The following is a 13,605-nucleotide window of genomic DNA, read 5'->3' as shown; positions in this document are numbered from 1 at the left end:
GTGTGTGTGTGTGTGCTTAAAGAGAATATTAAAGAGAAGACAATAGCCCTTAACCACCTGTCAAAGTGCAACCCCAAATATTTCATGTCCTCAGGGCCCCTCACAATTATTTCATTCTGAAGGTTTATGAGCATTCACGAATGTTAATTAGTTAATGAACCTTCCAAGATTCCCGTTCATTCATCCCCACGGGGATTTTTGGCTCTCAGGGAGCTGAGGGAACAAGTAGCGGAGTTTGTACCTAAGTCTCTGGGCCCCATGGAAACGAAACTGGGGCAGAGATTCAGCAGCAAGCAAATGTATGGGGAGGCAAGGGGACACCCACTGTGTCTGCCAAGCCCGCTGCTGCTAAATCCCACCAGGTGCCCGTAGGAAGACCCAGGGAGACCCATCGGTGTCACGACTCCCAGTGCGAAGGCCACAGGGCTGATGTCACTGTGACCCCTTCTGGGCACCACCCACCGCCCGAGGGAGCCAGTGTCATTTCTCACATACTGTTCTAAATTTCACTTAGAGGTGATATTGTGGTAATTGAGTACAAGCTCACTTCCAAGTGCACTGAATTCAGTGCAGCATCTTGCCATTCAATGGTTTCTCGAGCAGCAGATTCTTCTGGCAGTTGGGGATGTTTTTACCATTCCAAGGAGGGTGTTCACACTTGAAAAGGCTGGACACCTCTGGCCTAGGTCACTGGAAGCTGTTCAGGTGACGGCTGATGTCATCCACATCCCTGGGGCCCATTCCCCGCCTTCTCTCATCCTCTGTGCACCCTGTGAAGTGACTGTCCCATCCAGGAGGGCTGTCAGCAGGCCGAGAGCCCAAGAGGGACAAATATACAGAAACTCGAACATGTCCACCCCATTGATAAGCAGCCCCAGAACAGACAGCCAGAGTGAGGAGCTGGTTGCCTCTCACCAGCCTGATAATCTCCCGGAAACCTCCAGGCTGGTGACCCTTACTCTCCCAGGAGCCAAGGCTACAACTTGGGAAGGGCTCACCTCATGATTTTCTTTCAAGCTTGCATGGTTTCATGTCAAAATTACCGGTGTCTGAGATGGATATGGGTACCTTTCCCCCTAGGGCACCCGACCCCAGTCATTCTTAATAATATTAATAAAGACCATTGACCCTGGCAGTGTGGCTGTAATTGTTCAGTGTCAAAGCCAAATCACCTACATCAGCATCCTTTCTCAGAGATGAAGTCAGGGCAGATGAGAGGCCATGGCAGTGGCAGGGCCAGGACCAGGGCCAGGTCTCCAGGTCCCTGGGGCTCTTCCAAGGGCATCAGCTTTTGGCTCCCGAGCCTCTTTGCAGCTCTTTGCTCCTCCCACAGCTCAGCCTGGTTGTGAACGATGCTCCAGACCTATCTGCGGGCATCAAATGTGCCTTCGGAAACCTGACAGAGGTGGAGGGACAGGTGTCCGGGACCCAAGTCATCTGCATCTCACCTGGGTCCAAGGATGTTCCTGTCATCCCATTGGATCAAGGTAAGAAGTGTCTGCCACCAGAGTCACATGCCGGGGCCGGCCCTCCGAGGGAGACCAGGAGTAGAGAATGCTGGGAACCAGGGTGAGCAAAACCAACACAGAAGTTGCCTGACCAAGTCTCCTGGTGACCAATGCCCAAATGGGCTATAGAACAAATTTGAGAGCCAATTGACACGCCTCAAAGAGAAACGGAGGAACTAGGAAACCCCTTGCTCCCGTTTGGGTTAAGGCTGCACTGGTGTGCAAAGTGTTTTTCTAGACTACCCTTCTTGGAATGGCTGTGGCTTCAGCCAGTGGTTTCCAGCGGGCTTCTCTCCACAGAACTGGAGGCTTGAGGGGTTCTGGCTTAATCCTTCTAAAAGTGTTTCAGTAGCTGAACTTGCCAGACCAAAGCCTGGGGCTCTGTGGGATGTGACGGATGACTTCCTCCCTAAGCCAGGGTGTGGGGCTGCCTGAGTCTCAGCAGGATGAAAGGGACTCTGAAGAGATGACTCAGGCAGGTGCCATCTACCACCTGTGCCCTGCACGCCCTGAGATTGCCAAATGGTTTACCCTCAGGCTCTCCACCAGGCCCGCAGGTTGCCACCTCCATCCTTTTTTCTTTATTTTTCCAGACTGGTTTGGGCTAGAGCTGCAGCTGAGATCCAAGGAGACGGGGAAGATATTTGTCAGCACCGAGTTCAAGTTCTACAACTGCAGCGCCCACCAACTGTAAGTCCTCGCCAGAGCCTTGCCCTGGGTCTGGATGTGGGTGTGGGATTTCTCTGAGCTCGAATCGTATCATATTCACCTCCCAGTCTTCCTACGGGGCCCAGTGCATTGTCTGGAACAGGGGAAGCTCTCCATCAAGGTTACTTTCCAGTTCCATTCAGTTTATTCAGTTCCATTCATCTGAATGGCAATCACAACCAGAGCCTCTGGTCTCATTCAGACTCCCTTGCCTGTCTTCCCCCTCCCCCCCAAATGCACACACCTAAAACCCTACTTCCAGCTCTCAAGCTAAAAGAAAGTTTGAAGTAAAAGATAAGGACCATGGTCCAGAACCATAAGAAAAAGTCTTCATTTCTGACCAATTGGTGGAGCATTTGAACATAGAGATTGACAGTGGGTAGAGTGTAGGCATGTCATCCATGACCAAATGAAGAGGGACTCAGAGATAAGATTCAGCTCTGCATGCAGCAACCCCCAGAGGAGGGACTGGAATGGGGCAATAGCCTTGCCCAGCACCCAGGATAAGGACCTGGGCTGGGAGAGGGAGAGGAGGGTTTAACTCCACTGTGGTCTAAACCCAGCCTTCAACTTTTTAAAAAGGAGGTAGGAACCAGGCTAAACCCCAGCCTCCAGAGGGGCTTGAATATAGCTCAACTGACTTCACCAGCTTCTACGGCAGCAGAATGTCTACCAATGGGTGCCCACAGCTATGAGATCCTACAGCTGCTCAGGAATTGGAAGCGCTAGGAGCAATGAAGAAATGGATCCACATTCAGTTTCTGCTGATCCTCTCTAGGAAAGAAACTGAGCCTTGTTTCATACAAAGCGGGAACAATGGTCACCGGACCAGTTACCTTGAACATTCAGCAAGGAGCAAGATCATACCAGAGGAAACAGTAATTGGGAATATTCTATGGACCCATTTTTCCCCTTGTTTGGGACAAGGACAGCCTGGGGTCTACATAATAGGCAGATGTCCGAGGCATCACGTCTATATGGTGGGCATGATGGGCTCAGCAGCCACATGGGGAGAGGGTCTGTTTGCAGCTAAACCTGAGAGGAATCTTTAGCCCTTAAAACAGACCAATGAGCCAGTCCTCGTTTCTCCCCTTCTCTGCTCTTGATTTTGATGATTAGAATCATCTGCTAGAGTTCTTGGGCCTCCCCAGTAGTTAAGGAAGGAGACATGGCTAAGCCCCATTTGGGACAAATCAACAGATGTGCTGAGAAAGGACAAGTATTAAAAATGGTTCAGGGGAAGAGGGGGAGGAGGAGCCAGGGCAGCGCAATAGGGCTGAAGTCAAAACAGACAGCAATGCCCACTAGCCACTGCATTCTAATCCCAGATATCCGGGTTCTGGGAAATGCAAGCATCTTGGGAAAAGAACTTCCCAACCTTCTTCTCAGACCCCAACACAGTGGTGATGGAAGACACTGTTTGTGAGCGCATTCGCATCTCCATGGCAGTCCAGTGCGATGTCACCACTTTCACTCATGCATTGCTGTGGCAGCATGTTTTAGGAAAGAAAAAACAAACAAACAAAAAACAAACGGGTCTCCTTGACAGCACAGGTTCCATCCTTTTATTACCAAAAACTATCTCTCTTGGCATTCATAGTAAAAAGTCACCGAACCAAGTTCAGTCTTTCCTTTTAGTGTGATAAACTGAGGCCCACAGAGGACAAGCGCTTCAATGAAAGACACAAAATTAGTCTGTGGAAGAGCCAGGCTTAGAATCGCATCTCACCGTCCTTGGACCATTGTCATTATTTACTTGCTGAATCGCAAGGTGTTAGCAAGAATCAGTCAATCTGGCCTAAGCTCATAAATGAAGTCACTTTAGGCATTTCGGGAGGGAAAACAAATGGAGGAGATGAATGCAGTTGGCTAATGCACCCAACACATAGCCTTCCAGGTTGTCCAGTCATGAAAGGCTAAGCTAAGGAAGCTGTGGAGGGGCAGGAAGACCAACCCAGTCACAGAACCCATTCCCATTATAATGGTCTGGTGATACACACAGAGCCAAAGTCATATGCACATCCTGCAGGTATTGTAGAACAGCAGGGAGGGAAGTGCTCACCTGGGCAAAAATGCATGAGCCACACAGCCTACTGCCACTTATGCCTGGCTACTTGGTCAGAGCCAGACAACATTTCCATTTAATACTATTTAACTCCCAAAGCTCAGGAGCACAAGTGATGTGAACCAATCATTAACAAATGTGATGTGAGAGTTTGAAATAACAGGTCACTTAAGGACTTGAAAATAATACATTTAGCATTGTATTTTTCAAAACCATTTCCTATACATTCTCTGGTTTGATGCTAAACATCCCTTTGGAGGAGCCAGGAAAGTTTGATTACAAACAGATGAAGACATTCCTACTCAGAATGTGGAGTGACTCACTCGGGGTGACCCCAGTGGCAGAGGCAGAGGCAAGACTGGAATTGGAGCTGCCCAGTTTCTACCCCAGTGCTCTTTCAGCCTTTTTGTCTTAGAAGTAGTCCTTTGAAGGGTTTCCCAAACATACTCCATTGGCCTTGAACTCTTAGTTTCTGAAGCAATATGTTTTATTCAGCCAGAAAAGTGGAATTTGCCTGGAGAACTTCATATTGGTGTTTGCCAATTCCTATGGTGTAAATACTCCCTGTGGCCTATTTCAAGCTATCAACCAACTTGCAAAATTCCCGAGGCTATAAATAACCGGTTCTCATGAACTGATACAGGCCAGCTCTAGCACACCTGTGCTTCATAAGTTACAATATTTCTACTCTGGAATCATTTATTTATTTATTTATTTATTTATTTATTTTCAGTTCTCTCATCCTGTGAATAGCTTAGAAGGAGAATCCACAATGATCAGTGTTGAGGGCTGCCCCATGAATATACTCTCCTGAGAATAAGACTAGGATAACAGACTAATATCAGGCTACATAGGCTACTTCATGCCCTTATCTTCCCTCTCTGCTTCCTTCTCTTGGCCTCTGACTGTGTTCGTCCTTGGCAGGTGCCTGTCTTGTGTCAACAGCGCCTTCCGCTGCCATTGGTGCAAGTACCGCAACCTCTGCACTCACGACCCCACTACCTGCTCCTTCCAGGAGGGCCGGATCAATATTTCAGAGGTAAGCGGGGATCACGTTGGCCTGGCATTGTTCCCAGTGAATCTGAGTGGCCCTCCCTTTCAGATGGTCAGTCTCCTGGCTTCTGCCCATCTTGGTCTCCTTCCAGAGGTTCTACATGTGAGAAAGCCCTGTTGTTATAAAGTTCGGAACATGGCAGGAAACAACCCAGAGGCAGAGAAAGTGCGCTGTATCTGCTAGACTCCCAAGACTCTATGAATTCAAAAGCTTGAGGGGAACGGAAGGTGGAGGCTGAAAGCTTAGAGGAAACATATCCCACCAAACAGACTCCAGGGTCTAGAAAGTGCGGTGAATGGCATTTATTCTTTGAGTCTAAGCCCTTTGCTTGGCTGCAGGCATGGTCTAGTTAAACGGAACATTCACTCCCAACCATTCTTTCATGCCAGCTTCTCTTCCAAGTGTGAAATTCAGTGATTCTTTGACTCTGATGTATGACTGGGTGGGTGGCCTATAGAGAGAGAAGTTCAGCGAGTGAAAAGAACCAGGTCTTGCTAGAAGTCCCATTTTATTATGTAGTCAATGTTTCATCCCTAGGCCTGACCCACCTTTGTTTTCAAAACAGTGGAAAAACAATTGCTTATCTTTCTATGAATATTCCATCCAATGATGATTCACTGATGTGGGCTTTTTTACATGTCCACGCTCTGCCTTAGGACAATGAAGCCTGCTTGGTCAATTACCCTTCCCCTTCCCAGTGCTTTTCACACTTGTGGGTAGTCAGTGGCTGCGTTTGAACAATTGCAAAAGAGACTTTATGCATTCACACAAATGCACATGTGCATATGTACACACCCCTCTTTTTATTTTATTTTTTCTTATAATTTTCAAGCGAGGATATTTTTCCATTGACTTTTAGACTGAGTGGAAGGGAGGGGGAAAGACACAGAGAGAGAAACATCAATGTGACAGAGACACATTAATTGGTTGCTTCCTACATAGGTCCCGACCAAGGCCAGGGATCAGGTCTGCAACTGAGATATATGCCCTTGACTAGGATCGAACCTGGGGCCCTTCAGTCTTTGGTCCAACACTCTATCCACTGAGCCATACTGGCTAGGGCTAACCATCCCCTCTTAATCTACCTTTTAGAAATCCACAAACATAAATAGGTGACGAGTAGCATTTGCACTTATTGCTATAGCCTCTCTACGCATGTCTCCCTCTGCACTAAACCACAAGATCCTTGCAGGCAAAGCTTACATCTCTTAAGTCCTCAGTGAACGTTTGTGGAATGCTTGTGGGATGCATGCCTGAAAGAATGGATGGACCAAGGCTACTCTACCCAAATGCCATTGATAGAAAGGGTTCCTTGGATCTATGTGTCTAAGATATCAAGAAATAGAGTCTCATGTGTCTCCTAATCTTGATAGACGTGCTGGTTGCTTTCATAGATAAACATAAGAAAGCAGGCTTTGAGATATATATATATATATATATATATATATATATATATCACACCGTGCACCTCAAATATCTTACAATTTTATTTGTCAATTACGCCTCAAGAAAGCTAAAAGGAGTTTTTAAATTAAAATAAAAAAGAAAGTAGGCCTTTGAAAGGTTTCCCAACACAAACCCTTGGCCTTGAACTCTTAGTTTCTGAAGCAATATGTGTTATAGTCAGTCAAAAAAAAAAAAAAAAAAAAAGGAATTTGCCTGTCATAGAAGAGAAACAGAGACAGTGCCCAATGGGACAGACCCACCCCAGGTGCCTCCTGATGAGATGGGATACAGAGTAGTCGCTTGAAAACCGTTGAGGAAAGGTTTCTTCTCCAGCCAGTTGCTGGGCTTTGACGGAGCCAACCAGTAAGCCGTGCAAGGGTTTTCATGGGCCTTGGGAACCCAGTCCAGCCCGGGGTTCTGCAGGAGCTGAAACTGCTCTCAGGCCTGTCTTCTCGCTGGTCGGAGAGGCCTGAGAGCATGCGGAGGGAATGGAGTGGGCTGGTCACCCCAGCTTGGGAGTGAATGGAAGAATGGGAAGGGAGGGAGGTGGGACAGGAAGCATAGAAGCCACAGGCAGACCAGCTCAGGCAGCAAAGGATCCAGATAGTCTCAGAGACTGGCCTTCACATTGGTCACTTCTAAACTGCTAAGTTCCTTTAAAAAAAAATACATAAATAAATGGAGGTGGACTACAGGAGAGAGAGAGAGAGAGAGAGAGAGAGAGAGAGAGAGAGAGAGAGAGAGGAGAGGAGAGGAGAGGAAGAGGAGAGGAGAAGTAGATGAGAGGAGCGGAGCGGAGAAGGAGAGGAGAGGATAGGAGAGGAAATGAGAAGGAGAGGAGAGGAGTTCTAGGAGTGAGAGACAGAGAGAGACAGAGAGAGAGAGAGAGAGAGAGAGAGAGAGAGAGAGAGAGAGAGAGAGAGAGAGATATTCAGGACAAGAAGGAACAGCTGCTGCATTTGCTCCTAGGGGCTCCCCCTTGGGCAGGAGAAACCCAAAGCCAAGCCTGCAACCGCCAGCAGCTGGAGCAAGGGCAGGAGTGTCACAGAGCAAGACAGCAAGACAAATAAACTGCCTGGGTGTGTGTGTGGGGGGGGGGGGGGGCGCGGGGTGGCTGGGCCCCAGAAGGCTAATTGGAAGCATGCCGGCCTCCATCGTGCCTTTTAGAAGCCACTGGAACACAGTTCCCTCTCAGCCCTGAGGCTGAGATTCAGGCCTGAGGTCCATCCAGGCAGTCCGCAGAGCTGAGCCTGAGAGGAGCTTTTGCTCCCGCACCCACCCCTTGCACCTCAGGATTGAATCAGTACGGAAAGAGGCCTGGGGGGACCCAGAGGCTTCCCATCGCCTTGTAGTTTTGCTTTTCCTCCTTAACATCTGTTCCCTGGAGTAGGAGAGGTGCCTTTGTCTCCCCGCACCTCCCACCTCCCCGAGCGGGAATGGGGTGGATCCCTCTCTTCCTGCTCATAGGCACCAGCCTCGGGTCCCAGTGGGCTCTCCAGAGGCCGGTGAGGGAAGCCCAGACTCCATCAGCCCCTGAGTCTTCTCAGGAAGGGAAATAAGGTGCAGGCTCCCAGCGGGTTACCAGGCCTCGCCACGGTGCAACCCATCCCATCACATAGCTCCCCCCGCCACTCTATCCACCCCGTCTTTCCCCCCACCCCGCCCCCACCACTCCCAGCCTTGCTCTCTGTCCAGAGCTCTGCTTATGGGAACCCCATTCCAAAGAATGTGGGGGCAGCAAAGATGCACTTGTCCAGCTTTGGAGAGGTTCCCCGACTGCTAGGAGTCCTCTCTGACAGCCTCAGGTTCTTCTGGGGATGGGAAACCCCGTAGGGGCCTCTTCAAGGTTCCTAGAATATCTCTTTTATACCTGCAGTAAGGCACCCCCTAACGCTGAATCAAAATGTTAGGTCTGTACTTCCTAGAAACAACATATAACTGATGAGCTGTGTTGATTCAAATAGCAACACGAAGGCGTTACACGTTTGTAGTTCTCTCACATGTAATAGGAGCTCTCAGTGTGTGTGTGTGTGTGGCAGGGGGGAGGGAATGGGGGGGGGGTGCAGAGCAGCAGCCACAGCACCTGGGAACTTGTTAGAAATTCAAATTCTTGGGCCTCATCCCAGGTTCGCCCGAAGATTGAGAACCACTGACATATGGCATCTCAATTGATTCTCGCAACAGACCTGCAGTTTCACATAATTCATATCTGACATATATAGTAGCCAAGATGCTACAAATTCAGGATTTTTGCCCAAGGCTGCGGAGAACGTAAGCATCTAAAAAAAAGCTGAGCACAGTCTGCTTTCTCCTGAAAATCAGGGCCAGTTAGCGTCTCTGTCTGCATGGCCACAGCCACACGGGAGGCCCTGACCGGTCTGGCCCGCTGCTGCTGGTCCTAAGGGTTGAGGCGGGGGGAGGGACCCTTCTCCATGGATGGAGAAACTGCCCCTGGAAGGTGGGTCCCTAGTGCCACACCCAGAGACAGAGGCCACCGGCCCGTGTGGTCAGTCTGCCCACTTCCTTCCAGCGGGCTGGTGGCCCAACTCCACGCGGAGACTTGACAACAAGGAACCGCTATTCTGGAGCGAAGGCAGGTGCAAAAAATGAAAACACAGCCGCAATCACTTACTGAATGCTTACTCTATAAGCAATCTTTTTAATACCTGTGTATCTCATTTACTCTATGAAGTGGACTTTATGAAGGAAAAATAAACTGAGGTTTAGGTAGACACATGCGAGAAATATGCAGTAGTAGTATTTAACCTGGCTCATCCCATGTATTGCCATTGACGACATACTTTTATACCCTTTCATGCAAGCTAGTGTCGTCAGTCATTCTCGGCCCCGTTTTCTAGGGGAGGAAACGGAATTGCAGTTGAACCACCTCTTGAACTCCCTTAAGGTCGTGAACTAAACCTCCCTCCTCTTCCACTGCTCAGAGCACAGGGGATCTCTGATGGGAGCCCCCAAATCTCCCCTTCCCCGGGCTGGATCCAGCCGCAACACGGTGTTGGCGAGCAGCGTGCACAGGAGTATGTGTGGCTTTCAGCTTTAAAAGCTCATCTCCCTCCATGGCTAAGCCAGGCCTAGTGAGATGTAGATACATAAATATCTTCTTTATGCCCTGCCCCAGGGGAAAGATAGAACCAAATAAATCCGATTAGCGGCCCGGGATGCTGGCTGCTCTCTCTCTTTGAAGTCCAGTGGGTGAAGATAATGCCATTTTCATGTGGGAGAAGCCGTTTCCGAGGGCGGAGGGTCCCCAGCACGGAACGCTGGTGATGCACAGTGGAATGGGAGGGCGATGCCACCCTAAGGTCCTAGGGCTCCTGTGCCAGGGTCCTGCCCTCCCTGGGGTTGTGTTGCCTCCTCCCAGTCTCCCTGTGCCCCTGGGATATTCCCGAACACCTCTATTCATCCTGATGGCGACTCAGGTGGCTGCGAAGATGGTGCTGTGCCTACAAACAGAGGAATAAGATGAGCTCCAGAGGCCAGTCCATGCTGGGAGGCAAATAGTAGCAACAGGCATCTTATCGATGTTAGTGACAGTCCTTACGTCCCACGGAAGAAGAAGCATAGCATGGCTTTTTGTCTCTTGTTATTAGGACAGGAACTGTGTCTGTCTGTGTGTGTGTGTGTGTGTGTGTGTGTGTGTGTGTGTATTGTTATTGTTTTAGCTGAAGCTGTCACAGAAGCAAACAGGTTGGAGAGGCCTCATTGTAGCAGATGAAAGCCATCACCTTCCTCAGGCTCCTGAGGTATTGCATTTCCGACAATTCGGCCATTTTCTCGGCCACCCGCTCTGCTGCGCCTGCCTTCAGCCCCGACCACTAATTCCCATCCAAGACTTACTGCCCTCTCAGGGCTGCGTCCTCCAGAGCATCTCACAGCCCTGTGGTTCTCTGTCTTCCCCTGTTTCCCAAGAAGGCATGGACCTGGCTGCCAACCATTTTTTTTTTTTTTTTTTTTTTTTTTGCCTGGAATACTAGCAGGACGAATCCTACTCTCTATGGCCTGAGAGGAACAACCAAATCCACAAGCAAAAGCATAAGCCATCCTTGTCCCCTGGGGCAGTCTTGGAGCCTGTTTAGGCATTTGGGAAGCCCCCAGGAAAACTGTCTTTAGCCCAGCCGGGTGTATCTCAGAGGCTGAGCATTGACCCAGGAACCAATAGGTCACCGGTTTGATTCCTGGTCAGGAGGGCATATACTCAGGTTGCCGATGCGATCCCCAGTGGGGGGCGTGCAGGAGGCAGTCAATCAATGATTCTCTCTCATCATTGATCTCTCTCTCTATCTATCTATCTATCTATCTATCTATCTATCTATCTCCCCCCCTCCCTCCCTCCTTCCCTCCGTCTTCCTTCCTCTCTGAAATTAATAATTTTTTTTAAAAAAAATTGTCTTTAAATGTATTGCCAAAAGGTCGGTCTAAAACAGCAGACCATAAGGAATTTTTGTAAAATGTTAGAATTTCTTAGGAAAAAAAAAAAAGAAAGAAAAAGAAAACCTCCTAAGAGCCCTCATAAAGTATCTTCTCTTGATTCTTTAACCTCCAAACTGAATCAGATTTAGCCCAGACAAAGAGTGAGGATGTGTACATGGGTGTGCATCTATAATATTACACATAATAAAACCAATACCTATAGAAGTATATCTTTTTTGTTGAAGTTAAAAGCATTCTACAATCCTGTTTACTAACCCAAGACATTATACTTCCAAAAGCACAGCTTTAATGCTCTGCTGCTGAAATCTGAATTTGTTCTCCGGGCTCATTAGAGATGAAAAACAACGGCCATCATTTACAATGTGTCAACTAGTTCCAGGTCTGAAGATTTATTTATTCTCTCTCTCTCTCTCTCTCTCTCTCTCTCTCTCTCTCACACACACACACACACACACACACACACACACACAAGCACACACTCAGCCTCATTTCTAGTCTAAATTAACATTCCAATTTATTAGACTCAATGGGATTTTTTTTAGCCACTCACAGGAAGCAGTACCATAGGATGCCTGGCTTTCCCTAAAGTGGTGTTTATTTTTTTTTCTGGGCTATAAATATATGAAAGGCTCTGTCAAGAGTACCTGCAGGGAATAAAGGTGAAAACCCGGGAAAGAGCAAGTTTATGAGTTGGCAGCTTGAGGGGCTGGCTTCTGAACAAGGACCCCTCTTTCTGGGGTCACCCTGTGATCCCAGCTCTTGTGGAAAGCTCACCTGCTTGGGTCCTCGCTTGCAGCTGGCCTGCAGGCCGGGGTCAGCATCGGAGCTTCATGCAGGCCTCCTAGATGGGTTTCCATGGGAACTTCCCCCCAGACTCCCCAGAGCACCCTCTGCGAATTACAGCAGACAGGAAGGGGATAGGGAGAAAAGCACCATCTTCCAGAATTTTCCTCATTGGTACCTAGAAACAAGGAATGGTTGCAGGGGAAGATGACAGCCAGGTCCTCACTGAGCGAGGCTACTGGACTCTGTCTTCCTTAGACAGGGGGAAAGTGGGCAGGGGATCGGGGCTGCATTGGGGCTGGAGAAGCAACATCTAGGAACAGAACTGGGGGAAAGCAATCACTTCCTTTCTCAGGGTCCTTCTCAGAGCCTCTCCCCATCAAGACCTGGGGTGTGTGTGTGTGTGTGTGTGTGTGTGTGTGTGTGTGTGTTTCAGTTTTGTTTTCAAAGCAACGTGGCATCCATGCAGGGCCTGGTAATGAAATGAGATAAAAGGCCAGAGCCAGGGCTCAGAGCATTGCTGGGAGGCTGACCAGACTCCTGGAAAGGCCGCTGTGGGAGCTGAGAGCTGAGGCTGCCGATAACAGACCGCCTCAGGCAGGGACAGCACAAGGGGCTGGGGAGATGCATGGAACCGAGAGGAGGGGGGTTCCGGGTTGGAGGCAGAGACGCTGGGAGCCTCTTTCATCCCGTGTCTTGGGAGATAAAATCCACATGCTGCCACACCAGTGCCTGGAAATTAATTCCTGAAGGGTAACATGCATACCAGGTCCAGGACAACTTGCAGGTTGGGAATAACGCGTTCAAGGCCGGGAGCTAAGAGATCGATCTCGTTTTCCCTGCTGATGCCACGTGCCCCTGGAGGGAGGCATGTCTTTCTTTCGTGCAGCCCATCTGGACACCAGAGGGTCTGGCCTGGCATCAGGCCCTGTCCTCTGCCCTGGCTCTGGTGAGCCGGAAGGTGTGAGCCGGACAGACGGAACCTCTCTGCTTGCTCTCCCAGGACTGTCCCCAGCTGGTGCCCACAGAGGAGATCTTGATACCTGTCGGGGAAGTGAAGCCCATCACCCTGAAGGCTCGAAACCTGCCCCAGCCTCAGTCCGGCCAGCGAGGCTACGAGTGTGTCCTCAACATCCAGGGGGCTGTCCACCGGGTGCCCGCCCTGCGCTTCAACAGCTCCAGCGTCCAATGCCAGAACAGCTCGGTAAGAGGACCAGGGCCAGAAGCAGGGCTTCTCTCACCTCTGCCAAGGCCTCAGCCTGGCCTTCCCCAGCTTCCAGAACCTCACAGGTCCACAGGCGGATCCCAGAGGCAGAGAACAGAGGGGCAGGCACGCTCTCCAGGCCCCCCCGCAAGCATCGATCAGGCGACGGTGTCAGAGGAGCTAGACTGCTCTGAGCATCCTAAAGGCAGACCCAGAGCTCTGGGCCCTCTCTGAGTTGGATGAGTGCCTCTCGGACTTTGGCGAAACTTCAGCCAAAGCCAGCCAGACCCCACAAACCCCGTCCCCATTCAGGGAGTGGATAAACCAACAGGAGGGACCAGCAGGAAAGCAGGATGGAATGGGGGGAGTCAGGAAGGAAGGAAGAAGT

At 49.7% G+C, this 13,605-nt stretch overlaps 1 protein-coding gene across 2 annotated transcripts in view; it reads left to right on the top strand.

Annotated features, from left to right (window-relative positions):
- Positions 1–13,605, top strand: part of PLXNA2 (plexin A2) — a 210,937-nt gene that overhangs the window by 140,515 nt on the left and 56,817 nt on the right. For both annotated transcript variants that reach the window (XM_036441956.2, XM_036441957.2), the window contains 4 exons: positions 1,334–1,487; positions 2,102–2,198; positions 5,206–5,320; positions 13,017–13,217. In XM_036441956.2, coding sequence (XP_036297849.2) covers positions 1,334–1,487; positions 2,102–2,198; positions 5,206–5,320; positions 13,017–13,217 — 567 coding nt within the window. The remainder of the gene's footprint in view (positions 1–1,333; positions 1,488–2,101; positions 2,199–5,205; positions 5,321–13,016; positions 13,218–13,605) is intronic.

This window comes from Pipistrellus kuhlii, unplaced genomic scaffold (genome assembly GCF_014108245.1).
Source record: "Pipistrellus kuhlii isolate mPipKuh1 unplaced genomic scaffold, mPipKuh1.p scaffold_m20_p_18, whole genome shotgun sequence".
NCBI classification, from domain to species: domain Eukaryota; kingdom Metazoa; phylum Chordata; class Mammalia; order Chiroptera; family Vespertilionidae; genus Pipistrellus; species Pipistrellus kuhlii.
The sequence above is the reverse complement of the archived record's forward strand: the minus strand, read 5'-3'. Positions and strand labels throughout refer to the sequence as shown.